The sequence below is a fragment of the Eschscholzia californica genome, unplaced genomic scaffold (genome assembly GCF_041429995.1).
Source record: "Eschscholzia californica isolate CP2 unplaced genomic scaffold, dmEscCali1.0.p SCAF_1, whole genome shotgun sequence".
NCBI lineage: Eukaryota > Viridiplantae > Streptophyta > Magnoliopsida > Ranunculales > Papaveraceae > Eschscholzia > Eschscholzia californica.
Window position 1 is genome coordinate 31,968,873 of NW_028238198.1, and position 21,997 is coordinate 31,990,869.

The 21,997-nt window shown below is 38.2% G+C and overlaps 2 protein-coding genes across 2 annotated transcripts; one reads left to right on the plus strand and one right to left on the minus strand.

Annotated features, from left to right (window-relative positions):
* Nucleotides 1–2,284: 2,284 nt before the first annotated feature.
* On the plus strand, nucleotides 2,285–3,438 carry LOC147566107 (uncharacterized). Its single transcript, XM_086652582.1, has one exon. It carries the CDS (start codon nucleotides 2,285–2,287, stop codon nucleotides 2,999–3,001), a length of 717 nt encoding a protein of 238 aa, XP_086508708.1. The 3' UTR covers nucleotides 3,002–3,438.
* Nucleotides 3,439–3,783: 345 nt separating this feature from the next.
* LOC147566108 (Phospholipid/glycerol acyltransferase family protein) lies at nucleotides 3,784–14,140 on the minus strand. Its single transcript, XM_086652581.1, has 5 exons — nucleotides 13,667–14,140; nucleotides 13,335–13,462; nucleotides 12,581–12,666; nucleotides 5,214–5,351; nucleotides 3,784–4,352 (listed from the first exon to the last, which is right to left on the minus strand). Exons 1-5 carry the CDS (start codon nucleotides 13,873–13,875, stop codon nucleotides 4,059–4,061), a joined length of 855 nt encoding a protein of 284 aa, XP_086508707.1. The 5' UTR covers nucleotides 13,876–14,140; the 3' UTR covers nucleotides 3,784–4,058.
* Nucleotides 14,141–21,997: the final 7,857 nt, after the last annotated feature.

Consider the following 21,997-nt stretch of genomic DNA (forward strand, 5'->3'; position numbering starts at 1 on the left):
TTACGATCGGTTTATTGTGGATTCTCGAGTTATTGATGAGATACTGAGATTTTGGAGGAGATAGAGACTAGAGAAGTAGAACGACGAAGACAAGATTAAGAAAAGTGATTTCTAGGGTTATTTATTTTTACTCTTGAAATCTAATGGTTGTAGCTAACTCTACAATTTTAAAAGCTTAAAATCAATCATTTGGCGGACGGGTACAACGGGTAGGATAAACGGTTGGGTGTCGACGGGTTCGGTCGGGCGGACGATATAAGCGGGCGGACTCGGTCGAACCACCGGGTAAAGACCTATGCATGTGTCCGTCCGCTTAAGATCTTTCGGTCGAGCGGGTACGGACCGATTCGGGCATCGGACGGTCACGGACCCTTCAGACTCGGACGGTCATGGGCGGGTTCCGGGTTTCCGGGCCAAAATCCCACCCCTACCTTGACCCATGCTTTAGCCTAAAAGCAAGAGAGGGGGTGGATTTGAGTCAACTTTGTTATCTGATCCCTGCTCTAACCAAAGAGGCAAAGTTAGGGGGTGGGAAACAGACCAGATGGGTAGTCCACGGTTACTTACTCTTCCCTACCGAACAGAACAGACAAATTCTCAATTTGTGCCTTCGGACATCCCGATAAATCGAAGTTTCGTTGTCCGTTGCCCGTCTGTGCCTGCCTAATTTGCCGAATCCGGGTATCGGACCGGTCAGACTCTGGTACTATGTTTATTTATTTTTTTCTTTAGTGACCATAAAAGATACTCATTAAGATTTCATCCAAGCAAAACCCATAAAACATAGTCACACAATGTAAACTCTTTGAGATGAAAAAGATACAAAGTTTTATAAATAATAAACGTAGTCTTTCCATTTATATACGTATAAGTGTGTAGTCTAAATACTAATTATATGCAATTAAAATGTCTAACTAACTCGAAAATATCAATCGATCGGTCTTATCAATCGGACTAGGGCGGAATGCCTGTTACAGCCTTTTGTTCGTGCCTACACTAAGTTTGGCGGTTCGGACAAGTAGTGTTCGTTTCGGATATGGGACGCCCACGGTCACATAGAACTTGGGCGGATCCGGACTCACGGGCCTTTGTCCCACCCCTAGGCATAGTATAGAGGTTTGCATAAGTAAGCTCGACACCTTGAACTTTGTTCTGCCCAAGAGAATGGCAACTATGCAGAAGGCCAAATAGTGTCCACTTTTTTAATATAAACCGTTGTTGCCAGAAGATGAGATCATGTCGTATTTAGATACGATCATGTCGTTGTTACCAGAAGATACGATCATGTCGTTATTATCAGAAAATACGATCATGTCGTTATTATCAGAAGATAGGATCACGCTCAATGATTATCCTCTAACGGCTATCATCAAGCTAATGTTCTACCACCGACATCCAGACCTATATAAACGTAACATGTTTGCGCTTAAAGGAATGAATCATAACTTTACATTTACGACTGCATTGATTTTCACTTGCACACTGAACTGACTCAAACATGAAAGTATCTTTGCAAGAACCCTGAATCTCTATTACAGTAGAAAGAAGGTATCCACCGAAGGACACATAGGTCATTTTTCTAGAGATGTGTGGAAGACCGCTTCGGACGTCATCAATTCCAACCCATGTAGAGCAAAATCCAACTTACAGTTGAAACAAAATTACAAAATCACTATAATTTGGGGGGCACTTACAAAAATAAAAGGGTCAACACTTGGTTTCCCAAGTGGTTTAAAATGTTGACATATACTCCAAAAGTCCCCGGAGATTCCGGGTTCCATCCCCGAAGGTGGTAGAATCTTTAGGTTATTTTTTTGGAATCTTTAGGTTATTGAATTTGTGATTGTTAAGGTATTTATTCACATCTTTAATGTAAAAGGATCTTTTTAGTAATTGTTTCCATACACACAAGGTCCAAGGATAGAAAGAACAAAAATGCTTGGACCTCTTGAGATGTCACTTTTTCCACTTGTACGGACAATTCTTTTGGTAAAAGAAGATTTTGTTTTTGGCTCAAAAACAAAACCAAACAAGCCCAACATCACTATCCTTAAATTCAGAAGATCTAAGAGATTTAGTATTAGAATCATTCATTTAAAGATGGCAAAAGTTGAAAGATAGAATCTATGATCATTAAATAAAGATTTAACATCTTTTCTTTTAGGTTCTAATTGATCTTCCATAAGGATTGTATGAATTTATTAACCTCTCTATTTATAAACACCTATACCCCTTTCATTTCTCTCAAGTTTCAGAGAGAGAGGAAGAGAAGAGAGAAAATACAATGAGCCATCCACAGAGGTCCAGTAATGTAGTTAAAAGAGAGGTTGTAGTCTTTCCTGGTAATGGTGTGCAAAACCCATTAAGGGAAACTCAAGTTCTCATCAAGCTACGCATTGAAAATTGGCTTGGATTAGTTAATCGAACTACTGGTGTTACAAACGTTTATGGTTCCTCTCAAGTTACCGAATTTCCCATTAATGACTTCTATTTTTCTCCATTAGATGAAGAAGCAACTGAAGATGTCGAATACCCATTTTACGATATCGATGCACTTGTTTTTCATGATGTTTTTGATTCAGTTTTCGCTAGTAGACTGAAGCAGAGTTTAGAAGAGTATAGTGGAGAAATTTTCGCTCTTGCTATGGAAAAAAAGCCAGAAAGAATTGACATAGTCATTGATATTATGTCAGCTCGGTTTCAATATGAAACGGCTTTTGAAAATAACGGAGTTGTTATTAAGCCAGCATCTAAGTCGTCGATTGAAGCGTTAGAGAAGATGAAATTGGAGAAGGAAGAGCAGTTGGAGATGTTGAAAAAATCTGAATCTGCAGCTACATGCGCAGTTTGTTACGACGATTTTGAGATGGGGAATGACCTTCTTAAGATGCCATGTGATCATATGTTTCATAATGAATGCTTAATTACATGGTTGAAGGAGAAAAATACTTGTCCTCTGTGCAGGTTTGAGATGCCAATTGAAAATTCAGGCAGCGATTAAGGTGATGAAAGGAATGGGTGTGATGTTTATGATAACAACATACCTGTAGCAAAAAGGGTGGTGCTCCTAATTTTGTTGTTCTGTGTCGAAGGGGGCGAGGATTCGGAGAAATATTATAGTTATTGTCGTGTCAGTTTATTTTCTTTTTTTTTTATGAAGTCCTGTCAGTTTATTAAAATAGGGAATAAAAACCTTATAGACTATTATGATTGATAGAGAGCTGAAAGAGTAAATTTCTATAAGGTTAGTTTAGGTCTTTTTTGTTTTCGTTGTCGAGTGAAATGTCCTTGTCTTTAAATTTACCTATAAATATATCTAAATTTGTCTTTAATTTCTCTAGCAACAAGAGTGTCTGAAAAGATCAAGTTGAAAAAGCCCTTCAAAATTATTCTTTTAGGTTGATTGACGATATCATTGGATAGAACATAGACGACTTCCTATAATTGTGATGGGCTATTGAGATTTATAAATTGTGATTGGGCTTGGCAGACCGACAACCCAGCCTAACTAGACCCATGCCAAGGCGACCTTCAGCCCTAATAGATAAATAGATAACGTAAAGTGGTGTTTGTTTCTTTTCATTGTCTGAATCTGACTCGCCTGACTTGTACGAGTCTGAATAGTCTAAACCAAATCGACTCAGATCAATCTGAATTAGTCATTCATACGAGTCAGACATCACAAGTTAGACAAAAACAAACATTTTGAAGTCTGATTCGAGTCTATTCATACTTCGAACCAGATTTCAAATCTAGTTTAGGAAAAAAAATACCTAACAATGGTTTGTTCTAAACTTCTAAGTTCTAACAAATATATGTAGATATAATGAAGTATCTAATGTTCCTCAAACGTGAGATACGGTTTAAGATGATATATATATATATATATATATATATATATATATATATATATATATATATATATAATGGAGTATTATTGTCATCCTCATACCTGCAGAATCTTGGAGAAGTAGAAGACAATGTAAACCTCCACCCAATGTTGATCTGTCATAATTGGATTTCTCTTTTGCAGTTTAAAATAATGAAAACCTAAAATTTCATACCTTCAATTTTATAAATGATCTACTCAGTTCGCGCAAGCTTTCCATAACAGTACGGATCTGATCGGACATTGATGTATAGAGCCATCTTTGTGCTGCCTCGTCCAGACCATGACTAGAGGTGGTTGGCCACCCTAAGTTGCTAATAGATTGTTCCCGAGACACGGATATAGCTTTTCGCCTCAATTTCGGAAGATCGAATTCCATTGGCTCGCCTATAACGATCTTAATATCTTTATTGACCAGTGGGACAAGAGGCCTTCTCCCAAAGAAAGCTTCTTCCGGCATAACCTGAAATAACAAGGAACAATTTGAAGGTAACATAAGACTGGAGAGAGGGAAAGAACAAAGCACAAGGTTGTTTGATTTCTTAAGAGTTTTTGCGTTCTAACCCAGTTCCAATTGAATATCTGTTAAATGATTCAGGATTTCTTTTTTTATTTTCTTCCCGTGCCCTGGAGTTAACTGTTAACGGCTGGGCAAAGCCTCCAGTTTCCAAGTGAGGACTCGAACTCGGGTCTGTAGTGTTTCCCCACACTCCACTCACAAGCCAAGCTATCCTCACTTGGCTCTACATGATTCAGAATCAAATAGTCACGAATGTTACCAATTGTACAAAAGCTAAGAAACTAAATGGGTTAAGACTTCTAAACCACTTGGAAGTTGAGAGGGTTGCACTTGCACACAAAGATGAAGGGTTTCAAAAACTACGTTATGGATTTTTCCAACATGGTCAAGTAGCAAGAAACCATAAATTTACAAGGTTTCCCAATCAAATAGAGAATATAACCATACATTCAACAAAGTATCCTTCGAAATCATTAAGTTGGTGCTCGTCCCTCATCAGACACTCATTCATGTAAATCAGATTATCAAAATGAAATACAAGTCTCAATCAGTTTTAAAGGGCGAATATAACGCATACAAAACGCCATAGCTGAGTCCACATATCGGAAGGTATACTCCAATAAAAGTGGTAGACAACTCTGATCTACCAGGTTGAGTATTATTTGGAAGGGCTCAAAAAGATGGGAAGTACATAAAAGGCCAACTTTAGTACCATGTAGTATTGGAAACAAAATGTCATGCATAAAAGTAATATACTTCACCATGCATTATTGGAACAGATGAACAAGTCATATACAAACATACCTTTTCAAAACCGCAGTGCACAATTGGCAAAACTATCGGTGTTATTGATGCTCGCTCAATTAGACTAGCAGTTCCCCATTTTAATCGTCTGATATGTGCATCTTCTTGGGATACTTTTCCTTCTGGGAATGTATGCAACTACACCTTAGAGATAAAGAAGAGCTTCAGATGGATTCAGAATCACAAAAACAGAAATTCTCACATAAACTGAGAGAAGAAAAACTATGGCAAACAAAACATAGCAGATTGACCTGATACATAGGGTATATGTACTACCAATAGCCTAATTTATCACGGTGTAGCTGATGCAACAACGATTTCAAGGACCCTTAGATTCTACCTGATCCATATGTTTCATATACTGCTATAATGAGATTAAAAGGAAGTTTTCAGAAAAAGTCAACTCTGAAAGCGGTTGAAGCTCTGACTCAGGCGTACTTTTCCGATCATCGACCGGTAACAGAACTCACCCTTGAGATCGCAGTAAACCATTCCCCTCGCTAACACCATTGCACAGAATCGTAGATTCTGGTATAGCGCCGACTGGTAAACTGAGTGCATCGATAGGGAATACCGTATTGCTGGGCTTTCGTCGGAAAAGGGGGTGTTCATCGACTAACTTCCGGCAGCAACTCCTACCCTTGAGATCGCAGTAAACCAGTCCATCGCTACTGCCACTGCACAAAATCGTAGATTTTGCCATTTTGGTATAGCGCCGTCTGGTGAGCTGAGTGTATCAATAGGGGGTACCGTCTCGCCGGACTTTAGTAGATGGCAGTCATCAACGGTATATATATATTTTTTTTGAAACTTAGAATGAATATATTAAAGGAGAAAAAGCTATATACAGAGAGAGGGGTGGCTTAAAGCGGATATTTCACGACATCCAAGCCTCCCAATGAACTACAACATCTAGGTAGGATACATTCTTAAACTTATCAATTCTCCTAATCCATGAACGGTATATATATCGACATAGAAAACAAGAGAATCCTCCTCTCCCAGCTTCGAGGAGGCAGATTTCTCATCTCTGAACAAGGTTCTTATAGGGAATGGGCTATTAGCCTATTAATCTAACGTCAGAAGGTATCAAGAGCTTGAGGGCCTTCACTTTTATATCTTATAATGATAAGGTAAAAAAGAGGGAAGTTCAGAAACTTGCTATTTTTAGAGATGGATCTAATCTTTGGTTGTGGGAAGTTATGGCGAACAAGAGAGGAGAATATATTTGGGCTGATAAAGTAGGAGATGGTAACAACAGCAAAAAATCTATCTGCATTCCCATGGGAAAAGATGTTGAAGGATGGGATAAGATGGCTAAAGGTATAGCAGAGGTGATTTCTGACTTTTACGTAGCCATAGATTTCCAAGAGGCGTTAATGGTGAAACCGGTTTCGAGAAATCCCACTCTTTCTCTTCCCCACGCGGACAAAGTCCCATACTCTAAGATACACCTTGAGAAGGTAAAGGGTCAACTGATGGATCGGGAGATAAGAAAGATTAGCCAGCATGCTAAAGGTAACACTCACACTCAATCTATCCCCCAGATTCGCCCAATGGGAGATCATGCACTTATGAGGGCTAGGTTTGGTAGGACGGGGCCCAAGAACCCTAAGGATCCTCCCAGCTTCTATAAAGCCAAACCCCCTCAACACCATAATCCCAAAGTCCAAACCATCTTCATCATCTCAAAACCATTCTCTACCCTTCTTCCTCAAACCCTATTATGGTTTTCTAAGACATCGTCAAAGTTGACTGGTCGAAAACAGTAGTCGTCGAAGTGGAATCCCCAAACAGTTATTGGTGGGATGTTGAAGATCTGATCAAAAGTTTGTTAGGACATTCAGAGGTGGACACCTTTTAATGGCAGTTCGGCGATAGTGAGGTCAGATGAACCCCTCGATGCTCTTAGGACAAGAAATTTATGATCGACCCTAACATAGGAAAGAGAATCCTTTTTAGCAGTTGGACGCCAACATGAATCTCGGTTGTAGACACAACATCATGGAGGTTCACAACTATGGTCTTCCTTTTAATCTCTGGAACGAGAAGATATTCGAAGTACTCGTGGCTGATTTGGGTGAGGTTATCGAAATCATGGAGGAAACTCGCACTTTGAAGAATCTCCAGTATGTTGTAGTTAATGTTGAGGTGAAGCCCTCTGGTTCTCTTGCGGAAAGGAAAGTGTTGCTGGATGAAGGAGCTGGTTACAATATCCATTTCAAATCTAAGTCCATAGCTGAAAGTCGTTTAGAGCAACAGCTGATTCAGTCGCTGGTGAAGGTACCGGACTTTCAACCTCCGATGGCAGATGCTACCGTTGAAGAAAGTACGAAAGGTACGAAGGAATAGGGTATGGAAGTAGGGGTAGTAGCCGTTGGAATGGACAAACCATCAGAAGGAGTCCACTTGGCATGGAAAAGGAAACTGTTGAGCAAGGTGGACTTGCTATGGAGCTGACGCGTGATGATAGAAAAAGAAAGAGTGTGATGGTGGAAAGTCAGCCTCTGACCTCTGCAGAGTTGACCAAGAAGTTGGCGGGAATGCGAGAGATGAAAGGTATTGAGATAAGGGAAGACTTGGTCAATGCCATGACCCAAGTTGCTAATGAGGCCAGGAAGTGGGCCAAAGGGATAACCTATAAGCGCATGAGGAAGGTTAAGCTTCAATCCAGCCCAAGAAGAATTCTTTGGACCGTTGAGAGGGTCCCTTATAAAGGCAATACCACTAAGAGAAAGTCCAAGAAGCTGCCCAAGCCCAGGAGGAGCCCAACTCAGGAAAGTCAGGTCAAGGAAGCTTTGGACCCACTCTCGATGGGAGGTAAACAAACAGACTTTAGCTCGATGGGGGAGGACGAAAGGATGGCTCACTTGATTGAGACAAGCATCAAACTAGGGTTTTCAAGAACTGATGACTACGAGAAGAAGATCATCGAAGTCATGGAAGCTGAAGGAATAGGTTTAGAGTCTAAGACCAACAAGAAAGCAGAGGTGGACTCGGAGGTGGTAGTAGCTACGCCTTTAGCTGTTGTTCGGCCAGATGGAAACCAGGGAGATCTTAGCAAAGCGATGGTGCCTTACATCCAAGGTATCCATGAGAAGGTGGGAATGGCAGTTGCACTTCAGGTGAATGAGGAGGAAGGTAGTAAAGGCAACAGAAAGCGGCCAGCAGTTTCGAGCAGAGAGCTCAAGAATATGAAATGGGGCTTGGCTGAGAGCAGTTCGGTGGTGAAGAAGACTAAAGCAGAGGTAAGCAAGAAGGGAGCCAAACCTCCATGTCCCTAAACATCTTCAGTTAGAACATCAGAGGTCTAGGGAGGCCAACAAAGAAATTAGCAGTTCGAAAAGTTGTTAGGGAAGGTAAGGTGTCTCTTTTATGTTTACAAGAAACTAAATGTAGTAGTTTTTTCCTTCTGTTATTAGAAGTGTTTGGGGTAGTAATTTTTGTAGTTAAGAAGCTCTTCCTTCTGAGGGAGCTTCAGGTGGTATCCTATGTATATGGGAATATTTTCTAAGTTCTTGATGTTTCTAAGGGTGTATTTTGTTTATCTCTGTTAATGAAGAACAAAGTAGATGGTTTCTCTTGGGTGTTTACTGGTGTGTATGGGCCTTGTCTAAAAGCTAGGAGAATTGATTTTTGGGAGGAGCTTGATGCTATGGCTAATAAATGGCATCTCCTATGGTGTGTGGGAGGTGATTTTTAACGTTATAAGATTTCTTCATAAAAAGAAGAATGGGAGGAGTATGAGAGGGTTTGGTGACTGGGTGGATAGAAATAGCCTCATAGATCTACCTAAGCAAGGTCTAGGTTTCACTTGGACGAATAACCAGGAGAATCCTGTTCTGAGTGTTTTGGACAGGTTCTTAATCAACAACAGCTGGGAAGACAAATATCCTAGGGTGGAGCAGATGGTCCTCCCTAGACCTATTTCTGATCACACTCCAATCCTCTTGAGAATTGATGAAGAAAGATGGATGCTGGAGAAGGATTTCGTGGATAATGTCATGTGTTGGTGGTTGGAGCCTTCTACAGCAGGGTCAACAGGACATACTATTTGGATCAAACTACAGTACATTAAGGATAAGTTGAAGGTTTGGTCGAGATTCAAGAGTCTCAACTTGAACTTTTCTAAGCTTCAAAGGGATATTAGCCAGTTGAACCAGAAAGAAGAAATTCAAATACTCACAGACGAGGAGTTCAACATCAGAAGAAATATGAAGATAAAGTTGGAGAAGCTTATGTACCTTGAAGAAGTTAGCATTAGGCAGAAGTCGCGCACTCAATGGTTGAAGGCAGGTGATAGGAACTCAACATATTTTCATAAAATCCTTGAGTGCAGAAACCGACAGAATAGAATCAGCATCATCTTGAAAGATAATGAAGCATTGGCAGATGAAGAAGATATAGTTGTTGAGGCCATTAGATACTCCAGTGATCTATACTGTGAGCCTAGACAATGGAGCCCAGGGATTGAAGGTATGCATCTCCCGTCTATTTCCTTAGAGTCAGCTGAGTCTCTTGAGAAAGACATCTCTGAAGAAGAGATTCTTGAGGCATTGCAGCATTTGGCCAGTGATAAGGCCCCTGAGCCGGATGGATTCCCCATCTCCTTCTTCAGGAAATGTTGGGATATCATCAAGGACAATATGATGGATATGTACCAGGAGTTTTTTAACACAGCCTCCTTCAATGGAGACTAAACCATACGTTTATTGTCCTTATCCAAAAGAAAGTTAAGAGCTCTAAATTCTCGGGATTCAGGCCAATTAGCTTAGTAGGAGGCCCTTATAAAATTCTTACTAAGGTGTTGGCTTCGAGACTGGCCAATTGTTCGGATCCTCTCATATCTTCTTTCCAAGGAGCTTTTGTGGGTGGCAGGCAGATCCTTGATGGGGTCCTTATTGCGAATGAGTTGATTGATTCAAGGAGGAAAAAAAGATGGCAAGGGTTTGGTTATTAAGGCAGACCTAGAGAAGGCGCGTGATAGGATTAATTGGGATTTCTTATACCAAGCTATGGAACGGGTGGGTTTTGGATACAAATGGAGAAGTTGGATTTATTCATGCATTTCTACAGCTACTTTCTCCATCCTCTTGAATGGTAGGCCCTCCCCCCTCCTTTTCTTGTTGGTGGGTGAAGTGCTTAGTCGATGTCTCCAACAAGCTGAGAATAGAAGGTGGTTAAAAGGGTTTAAAGTCTCCAACTCAGGTCAGAGCATAAATCACCTTCAGTTCGCTGATGATACTTTGTTTTTCATTAAAGAAGACATCACCCAAGTCAGAAGATTGAGGGACATCCTCATATGGTATGAAATAGCTTATGGGTTAAAAGTCAATATGGACAAAACTTATATCTTCAAGGTGGCTAAGGTCGGGGAAAATAACATTAACCATGAGCTTACTATAAAATTTGGGGGATGGGAGGAATCCCTCCCAACGTCTTAGGGTTACCTTTGGGGGAACAATACAAAGCAAAACATCTGTGGAACCCAGTCATTGAAACAATCAACAAGAAACTGGCTGCTTGGAAGTCTAACTTGCTTTCTAAAGGTGGTAAAGTGACTTTGATTAAGTCAGTTCTTCAAGCCCTTCCTGTCTATTATCTCTCCCTTTTTGTTGTGCCAATGGGTATACTGAAGGACATAGATAGAAAGATGGCGACTTTCTTATGGGATGGTACCAAGGGTCACAAGAGCTTGCATTGGGTGGCCTGGGCTTCGGTTTGTATTAGTCGTAAGAAAGGTGGCCTAGGGATTAAAAAACTTAAAATCATGAACCAAGCTCTTCTAATGAAATGGATTTGGAGGTTTACTCAAGAACAGGGAAGTCTTTGGAGGAATCTCATTGCCGAGAAATATGGTTATAATATTAAGGAGTGGACTATTTCTAATAAAAGAAATACGTATGGGTGCAGTGTGTTGAAAGACATTCAGGTGTTAAGTGAAAAATTCAAGGGAATTTCGAGATGGGAGCTGAGAAATGGTGAGAGCATTAGTTTTTTATCTGACTTGTGGTTAGGAGATGCACCACTAAAGGACAGGTATCCTGATGTCTATGCTGTGTAGGTGGATAAGAAAGCCTCAGTTACAAGATATTATGATCAGGAGAGCAAAGCATGGTACATCAGGTCAAGAAGAAACCTCAACGACTGGGAGATACAACAATACATGTCAGATTCTTGAAGAGTACTCAGTTAGTCTCTCTGAGGGCAAAGACACAAGGATTTGGAAGCATAAGAAGACAGGCACGCTCTCGGTTAGACACTGCTACTCTCGTCTCAACAATGAGGATCAGCTCTTGGAACCTAGCATCATCAATTCTATTTGGAAGAAGGCAATCCCCCCAAGAATAGGTTTCTTTTTGTGGGTTGTGGTCCTTAATAAAGTCCCCACTATTGGGAACTTGAAGATTAGAGGTTTTGTGCTCCCTAGCAGGTGTATACTATGTATGAATGAGGAAGAATCAACAGATAATCTATTTTTTAGGTGTAACGTGTCGGCTACCCTTCGGGACTACTTCACCTCTTCACTGAATATACAATGGTGCAAGCCCGATAGCATTTAAATGATGGTTAACCAATGGGGGGCTTATGGAAGAAACAAACAGAAGACCAGTATGGAGTCTTGTGCCGGCAGCCATTATATGGAATATTTGGAAGGACATGAATAACAAGATCTTCAAAGAGGAGAACTTAAAGACTAAAGTGGACATGGAGGATGTGAAAGGAACAATATTCCTTTGGATAAAAAATATTGAGACTTTTAGGCTTGTTTCCTTTCACGATGTTGTGGTGAATTGGGAGGCTTGGATGATGTGGGGAGTCTGTTTTTCACATTATCCCTTCCCTCTTCTTTTTTGTTTTTGTTTTGTTCTTTTGTACAACTTCTTTTTCGTCTTAATATAAAGTTTTTAGAAACCACTATGCAGACCAGTCGTTTAACAATCAGTAGCCAGCGACCATAGTTTCTTCGCTTTTTTGCATTTTCTCTGTTTTCAGTTTTTCTTTTCCTTTTCCAAGAAGTTGAATGAATAGATATACTGAAGAGTCAGAATTTAGAAGTTGGAGATACTCAAATCCATGATTAAACGACTGGGCTCCACGAAATTCAAAGGAAGCAGTCAAAAAAGTTACAAAGATGAAGTTGCTGCCCCACAAGTTGATGTGAAAAAAGATTTTTTTTTTTTTTTTGGATGGATTGCAACCAAATATAGAGTGGTTTTTAATACTCCATTCTAAATAAGTACTCATCACGGAGACTTGACGACGAATCTGTATCTAGGGTCATTAGATGGGTAATTTATATTTTCCCTGTAAACAAATAATTTATTGAGTAAAAGTGTAAGAATCAGAGGATGATAAGGGGATACCCAAGCTCCCTCATTCAAGCGATCAAGAGCTTCATTCATGCTCTCTTGATAGATCCCACCACCTCTTGTTACAGGTATGCATTTACCTGTACATTTCACTAAGTTAGAAACACACTCCTTATTTAGACTTCTATTTCTGAACAAGGGAAGAAAATAACTTAAAACGATTACAAGTGTACAGCGAGTCGTCCCAAACCAAAAAGTAAAATTCGAAATATTTCTTTAAACAGGAAGGATGTGAGAGATCTAGATATCCCTGATTTTTTACGTAGAGTAAGACTTGGAGTTCGGTGAGTGATATTCGGCGGCGCACTAGTTCCTAGTAAACCTCAATGATTCGTTAAAACATGACAGATGTGGGAGATCTAAGATATCTAAGATCATGTATTAAATTGGTATAAGATATAAGATAAGGAACCTCGACGAAAAATGGCATATGCAGGGTATCCATGATAGCCTTATAAACTTGTATGTAGAAACAATTTCAGGTTCCAATACTTACGTTATTTAATATTCGAACACAACTTTACAAACATAAAATGCTATAGAATTTACCAATATCACTTTCTAAGCCTAGTAAAAATAAATTGAGCAGACACGTTAGATTCTTAAAGTACCAACTCGAAGCTCGGTATAAATAGCACGTTGCAAGTAACTGATTTTAATAAATAACTAAAATGATACTAGAATGGAATATCCGAAATGATCATACAATTTGAGCATAAAGATGTAAATTGAGAGAAAAGATGCATACCAAGTCGGAAAAAGTATGAAAAGATTGCTCTTTTGAAGCAAATATCTTCTGCTGCCAGTACCCATCGTGCTATTCTTGCATCAGTTATTGGGAAACCCTTAAATCCCCACATTAGAGGATCATCCAACCTACAATCCAATTTCCTCCCAAATTAACAACTCAAATTAAAGAACAGATTACCAAAGAAAACTCAATTTCAGATCAACAGATCATTATTAAACTTATACTAATCAAAACTTGTTCCTCGGTCATCTAAATTTCATACATGTAATCTGCATGTAAATTGACGTTAAAAGAACAAAATATAAAAGGATTTAACAGAAGTGACTAACGTAGACATGTGATTACTAACGGTGATGAGAGGTACACCAGGAGGACGAGATTGAACCAGATGAATTAGGGTTTCAGAGTTGTGAACAGTAGTGGAGTTGAGGAAACTGGTGAATATTTTAGCGAAAGATCCTACACTCATAATCATCAATTTCCTAGGAATTCCTCCTAGGTGATCTGCTCTTGCTGCCCACTCCATTTTCCTTGCCATTGCTTCTCTTCTCGCCCTCCAGATCTAGAGACAAAAAGAGTGAGAAACTATGGAGAGTGAGAGAGAGTGTGTGTTTTCTTTGATCTAGGAAGATGATCGGACTTTCTAGACCTAAGGCGAGTGGGAAATTTACAGTAACTTGGTGGGGAAGATGATGAATACGGTCGTCATTGTACAGTAAAGAAGCCTGGTTAAGATCATAGATGTATGATACCTAAGGTCGCGTTTGGACTAGCTTGAAATAAGCTGTAATATGTGCCATGGTAATATGTCATCCATCCGGGGGTGGGAAATATATCGGTCGGCCCAGACCCGTCCGAGGGCACCCCCGCAACTGTCCATGGGTGTTCGCTGCTCGATTGGGGTAGAACCTGTCCGCCCCGCCGAGTTTTAATGGGTAGACTTGGGTTAAGACATTTGCCCGCCCAAGCCACACCTGCTCGGTATAACTCGTTGGGCGACCTCTGCAATTTCAATAGGTAATGGGTTCGTCAACAATTGGTTGTCCAAGTGGTCAATAATATTGACATAATCTCTGAAACTTTGGACGTCCCAGGTTCGATTCTCATAAGAGGTAAAATCCATAGTTTATTGAACTTAAGTTATTAATGGTGTGTTTGGAGGTCGCCGGTCGGAAATTGGTCGGCCGACGACCTTCACCAGTGAAGACGATGAGGTGGCGAATACATGAGGTGGCAGAGAGAAGTGGTGAGATGGAGGAGAGAGAAATAATGACTGGTTAACGGAGAGTTAACGGTAACTGAAAAAAGGGGTCATATGGAAATATTGATAAAGTAGGGGGCTAGGTAGGAAGCTGGTCACAAAGTTGGGGGCTATTTGGGAAATAACCCTTTCTTTTATAAAAACTCTCTCCAATGCAACACTCAATTTGGATCTCAAAATGACTTAGCATCATTTAATGTTGAGATATCTGAGATTTCTTTTGAGGATCTCAATTAACACTTAATATTTGAGATTTTTTTTGAGGATCTCAATTGACACTCAATCTTTGAGATTTCTTTTGAGGATCTCAATTGACACTCGATATCAAAAGCAAATCTAACCATCTAGGAAATGATACCTAAGTTATTTCTAAGTTTTTAGAGTGTTACATTGGAGATGTCTTTTGACTTGAGGATCTCAACATAGACATCTAGGAAAGAGAAACTCAATTGAGCCTTGAGACATAGAACAATTTGAGTCTTTTTTAGTTTTGCATTGAAGATGCTCTAAGTCTAAAATTTGTATTTGACTAAAATCTCACCCTACCCACTAAGATTTGGTAGAATTTTGGATTAATGAACCAAAATTTCTAACCTAAAACTATTTTTATAAAATATTTCTTTTAAAAAATATTTTTTTTGCTTACTCTGCTTTTTTCCCCGAAAATCGTAATTTTTTTTCTCGAAAACAGTTTTTTCCCCCAAAATAAAAAAATAATAATTTCCCAAAAAACTTTTTTCACTGAAAACCCGTTTTTTCTCGATAAAATCATTTGTTCCGAAAATCACTTTTCCCAAGACTCTTTTTCTCTCGAAAATCGATTTTTCTCGAGATTTTTTCCGATAACCGCTTATTTTTGAAAATTGTTTCCCCCGATATTCTTTTTTCCTAGAAAATCATTTTTTTCCCCGGTAACCTTTTTTTCTGAAATTTCTTTATTCCGAAATTGTTTTTAAATTATTTTTTTTTCAAAACCGGATTTTCTCCAAAAAAATTTCATGAAAATCGTTTTCCCCGAAGAACCGTTTTTCCCGAAAAATACAATTTTCGAAGAAAAATGTTTTCGAGAAACAATTGGTTTTTCGGAGAATAACAATTATATTGGAAAAACGAAAACTGAAATATATTTTCGGGAAAGATGGGTTACAAAAGTAATAAATTGTTTTTCAGGAACAAAACGGTTTCTGAAAAAAAAATCGGAAACAAAAATTTAAAATAAATGATTTTTCTAAGAAAAGAATAAAAAACGAATGCTTTTGAAAAACGATGTTCCAAAGAAAGGTTCCTTTAGTTATTTTTCTAAATAAGCTTTACGAAAAAGTCAAATAATTATAAATAGTAGAATTCTTATAAGTTACCAAACAACCTAAAAGAAATCATTTTGAGTAATGAACCCATGGAACCATGAATTCAGAGGACTCATGAATCCAGAGCTTCATGATTCCTTCATCCAAACACACTATAGAGGTATAAATAAAATAATTCAATTGGACTATAGGCACATATTTTCAGTTGGCTTTAGGCTGTTAACTGTTTAGTTCGACTTTCGACTCGTTTCTGTTAGAGTTTAAATTTGAGGGTTATGGTGTTTATCACGTCTCATTAATGTATCAATGTCACACCATAAAGGTATAAAATAAAGTAATTTAGTTGGACTATAGGTACGTAGTTTCAGTTGGCTTTATGATGTTAACTGTTTAGTTGGCTTTATGATGTTAACTGTTTAGTTGGACTTTAGACTCATTTCTGTTAGAGTTTAAATTTGACGGTTATGGTGTTTATCACGTCTCATTAATGTATCAATGTCATTGCAATGATATAAACAATTGCACGCCCATATAAACAACATAAGTTGTCCTAATTTTTTTTTTTTGAACTGTCAGCGTGCCTCGAATTCTTGATCTCTAAGGTGGAAGCTAAACTCTTACAACTTCAATCAAGGGTTGTTGTCCTGAAAAAGGGGGGTTGATCATTACTCTTTGATAGTTTGACTTCCAACCTACTATATTGAACTGAGTTGAGCGTTAGAGTGTCTTTACAAGTATTGTCATCTCTATCTCATCACCATCGGTGAAAAGATAATTTTCGGTAAGTCACTCTCTGACGCATCAATAAAGCATTACATTTATTCATAATACATTGTAACAAAATACAAACCAGCAAAAAAATACAAACCAGTAAAAAAACACGAACCGGTAAAAAAGTTATACATGCCCCGAAGAACCTCCTATGAGTTATGAGTTATGAGTTTTTTGAAATATTAGTAGTGAACACTACCATATTTGTGGACTAATTTGCTTGTCTTTCTTCAATCTAATTGATATAAATTTTTCTATCATAATTTTTCTATCTGTTATGGGGGATTGTGGCTGTCCATAGATTGTCTTTCCTTAAGCTTGAAGCCATGAGGTGCCCTCAGCAGGAGATACTTATCTCCAACTCATGCATGCAAGGAGGAGGTGCCTTCTTCCAATTTTCAATACTCTACCTCACTTTATGTGTCACTATATGGGCACTTGTTTTTTTTAATATAAATACCCCTTTGTTGTAACTTATAATGTATGAAAAACCAGAGAATAAAAAAAGGCAGTTCATTATCTTAGATTAATTCCTCACATCTTAATTACATACTTGTAACTTATGGTTTAGTTATATATCACACGTTATCAGCACGACGCTCTAGTCGTAGAAAATATTTCAGTCAACCTAAAGGGGCTACCAAAACTTTACAGATAATTCGTAAATTTTCAAGTTCAATATGTCGATTCTAACGAGTGTTGATTTTACAGCCCTCGACTTATCGGCGAAAAACTATATTACTTGGAAGCTTGAAATCGAAGTCCATCTAGAGGCCAAACAACTAGACAAGACAATTTGCGAGGGAAATAATGAACCTTTCTACAGGCGCTCAGTGGCCCTCATTGTAATCCGTCATCATTTGTGTGAAGAAATCAAATCAGAATGTTTATATCAGAAAGACCCACTTACTTGTATTATGAAATGTTTAGAGAACTGATACGGTCATTTAAAAAAGGTTATTTTACCGAAGACCCAGAATGACTGGATAAACCTGCGGCTGCAGAATTTCAAAACAGTTACCGAATATAACTTTGTCTTAGTTAAAATAATACAAAATTGGGTCACTGTGGTTATCCAGTTTCTGAAGAACAAATGTTAGAAAAAACGTTTTCCACGTTTCATATATCCAACATGAATCTGCAAGAGCAGTATAGAAATATGAATTTTAAATGTCATTCGGAGTTAATTTCATGTCTTCTTGTAGCAGAACAAAATAGGGAAGTAATTATGGAAAATCAAGAAATCCGTCCAACAGGATATACTAACTTTTCAGAAACCTATTCCACATCTGTCTCTACTGAAAGACGGGAACAGAACCATAAGGGTCGTGGTCGTGGCAACTACCACAATAAAAATTTGGAGGAACATGGTCGTGGTGACGATCAAAATAAAGATACCAAAAGTGGTGGTTACCGTTTTGGGGGGTGCGGTCGTGGCAACGGCCGAGGTCGGTGGGCAAATAACTCGGATAACAGATACAAGTCGTATAATCGACAAAATAAAGGGAAGAAGGTAGTAAATGAACCTTCGGAAATGAAGAATCAACCCTGTTTTAAATGTGATATGACCAGGCATTGACAAAGAACATGTAGGACTACTAAACATCTAATAGATCTTTATCAAACATCCTTGAAGAAACATACTGCCAATGTGGAAACAAATCATATGGAAATCAATGATTTTTCATGTAACACAAGATTAGATGTATCTGACTATTTAACTGACGATGTTGAAATATATCTTACTGAAGTCAGGACCGAGTCAACAATAACAGATTATGAGATTAATCTGAATAGAGTCGCATCGTTGTTGCAGTACCCCATCGAAGAAAATGATATTTATGGTAGTGGATATAAAAATCTTACTAGTAATGAGTTCGATCAATTACTCGATGATGAGTTTGACGAAATGATTAATCGAATTTATAACTCTCCTTAGTAGTGTTTTTATAATATTTCCAGTTGTTGTAAATTTTGTAATGTTGTTATTTTTTTACTATTGTATAGCAATGTAATGTTTTCTATCGATATCTTATGTTTATTTTTTTTCTTTTATGTTCATTAAGGTATAAATTCTAGAAGTACATTTTCGAGAGATGATGAAGATATTTGTCTGGCAGACAATGGAACTACGAAATCCATCTAAGTAAAAAGTATTTCTTGACTCTGAAATTATTTAAAGCTAATGTTATTACTATCGCTGGTTCATCTAGTCTCATTGACGGCTTTGGCAGAGCAATTATAACATTACCAAGTGGTACGAAGTTAACCATTGACGATGCTTTATATTCGAACAGATCTTTGAAGAATTTGTTAAGTTTTAAAGACATGCGTCGAAATGGTTATCACCTTGAGACTACAGATGAAAATAATAAAGAATATTTGTATATTACTTCAACCGCTTCGGGCCAGAAGCATGATCTCGAGAGATTGGCAACTCTATCCTCGGTAGTGTATATTACAAGAATAAAAACGGTTAAATCTTATGTTGTCATAAATCAAAAGTTTTATGATCCAAGTGTGACGACACTTTGGGATGACCGTTTGGGACACCCGGGATCTACCATGATGAGTTGGATCATTCAGAATTCTCAAGGACAGCCACTACAGAATCAAAAGATTATAATAAGCAAGGAATTTGCTTGAACACCTTGCTCATTGGGAAATTAAATATAAGACCGTCTCACACAAAAGTTCATATCGAATCTCCTAAATTTATAGAAAAAATTCAGGGAGATATATATTCACCTACCACGTGGACCGTTTCGATATTTTATGATATTGATAGATGCTTCTGCGAGATGGTCCTATGTTAATCTTCTGTCTACTCATAATAATGCATTCGCAACGAATGGCCTAGCAGAATCATTCATAAAACATATACAACTGATTGCACGTCCAATGTTGATGAAAACCAAGTTGCCGGTTTCTGCATGGGGATCTGCAGTATTACATGCTGCTGCTTTGATCCGCCTACAACTCACAACGAATGGTCAACATTCTCTTTTGCAACTTGTTTTGGGTCATCAACCAAACATAGCGCATTTGCGTATTTTTTGATGTGTGGTGCACGTGCCAATTACACCTCCTAAACGGACAAAATTCGGACCTCAACGGCGTCTGGGGATATATGTTGGTTTTGATTCACCATCTATTATCAGGTATCTAGAACCTACTACCGGTGATACTTCACTACAAGATTTGTAAATTGTCATTTTGACGAGACAGTTTTCCCGCCATTAGGGAAGAAAATTCGTTTGCAGTAAATGACAAACAAATCGAATTGTGTTGGACTACACAAATTTTATCTCATCTTGATCCTTATATAAATCACTCTGAGCTAGAAGTAGAAAGGATAATACATTTGCAAGGCATCGCAAATAAACTACCAGATGTATTTAATGATGCAGCAAGGGTAACAGAATCATATATCCATGCTGCTAATGCTCGTGCACGAATTAATAATCCTAAAGGACCACGAGAAATTATTATAGCGAATGAGTCGTCTAAAATACGTCAGCAACGTGGACGACCAATTGGTTCCAAAGATACTATCCCTAGAAAGAGGAAGAACCAATAATAAAATAATAGTTCTCTAGAAGAGACTATTAATGATACACCCACACTTTCTGAACAAACACCCCTTGAGGTGGATGAAGCCCTTGATGAGGCAGAGATACCAAACAATGATGAAATCTCTATAAATTATGAATGTCCGAAAGAAGTGTGGGACCGAAATGAAATAATTGTCGACGAGGTATTCTCATTTGCAGTGGCAACCTCGATTCTGAAAGAGAATCATGATTATGAACGATGTTCTATTGAGGAATGTCGAAAAAGACCTGATTGGTCGAAATGGAAAGACGCAATTCAGGCATAACTAGATTCACTCAATAAGCGTAGTGTCTTTGGACCTGTGGTCCTAACACCTAAGGATGTAATCCAGTTGGGTTCAAATTTTGTAAGAAAAATAAAAATAATGAGATCGTTCGCTATAAAGCACGACTTGTGACACAGGGTTTTCTACAAAAACCTGGGATAGATTATGAAGAAACATATTCTCTTGTTATGGATGCCATTACATTTAGATATTTAATCAGTCTGGCAGCTAAAGAAAAACTTGACATGCATATATTAGATGTCGTTACTGCATATCTATATGGCAATCTAGATATTGATATTTATATGAAAGTCCCTGAAAGATTCAAACTACCAGAAGGAAAACCACGTGTCATGTATTCACTAAAACTTAATAGAGCTTTATATGGTTTAAAGCAATCAGGATGAATGTGGTACAATCGCCTTAGTGAATATTTGACTAAGGAAGGATATGTAAATGATCCTATTTATCCATGTGTGTTCATTAAGAAATCATATACTGAATTCTCTATTATTGCAATATATGTTTATGATATATATCTAAGCTAAAATGAGGAAAAAAATCCAAAAAGGGCCATGTTATTGTGGTTAAGACCCACCCTAATTTGAGAATGAGCTGCAGGTCCAATTCTCAGTTGTTGGTGGGATCGAAACTAAAAAGTACACCAGGTCCATGTGCCAAACTTAATTAGTTCCTCTAGTACCCTTCTTATTTTAAATTCTCATAATATCTGTCTCATCTTTATCTCTCTAAAAAAGAGTCATAACTTTCTATTCTTTTCCTCTCTAAAAGACTTGGTTGATGTAATAGTCCCACATTGCTCACAAGAGTGTCCAGAGACTGGGCTATATGTGTAAGCTCAAGCTTAGTAAGTACCGAGGCCTTTTGGGTGGGCTTGTGGTGCCTTCGCCAAGGACAAAACCCTGTACCCGTGTGGGCTTGGGCCTGAGTGGTTAAAGCGGGGACAATATCGGCAACTGCTAAGGCTTGGGGCGTTACAGTTGATGAGAAAAAAAATTAGATTGTTGATGATTTTTATGAGGAGTTACAGTGATGATTTAATGGTGAAGGATAAGATCGTTGAGTTTTGCTGAAGAGTTAGATCGATGGTTTTTATTTAAGGGGGAAAACTGGTGGGATATGGAACCAACAAATCTGAATTTTTGATTCAATGGATGAACAAATCTTTTTTGCTTCTGAAACAAAGATTTAGTCTCTCAAAAATCTGTTTTTCTTCTCTTCATTTGTGAACAAAGTTGAACCCCGTCTTCTTCTTCTCTTCATGGCCTTAGATTCAAGGCCTTGGATTTACTTTCTCTCTCTAAAATTTCTTAATTTTAAAATTGAACCCGATGTTCATCTTCTCTTCACTAATTCAATCTCATGGCCTTAGATTCAAGGTTTATCATAATTCTTTTCTAGAATCAAGATCAAAGAGGTT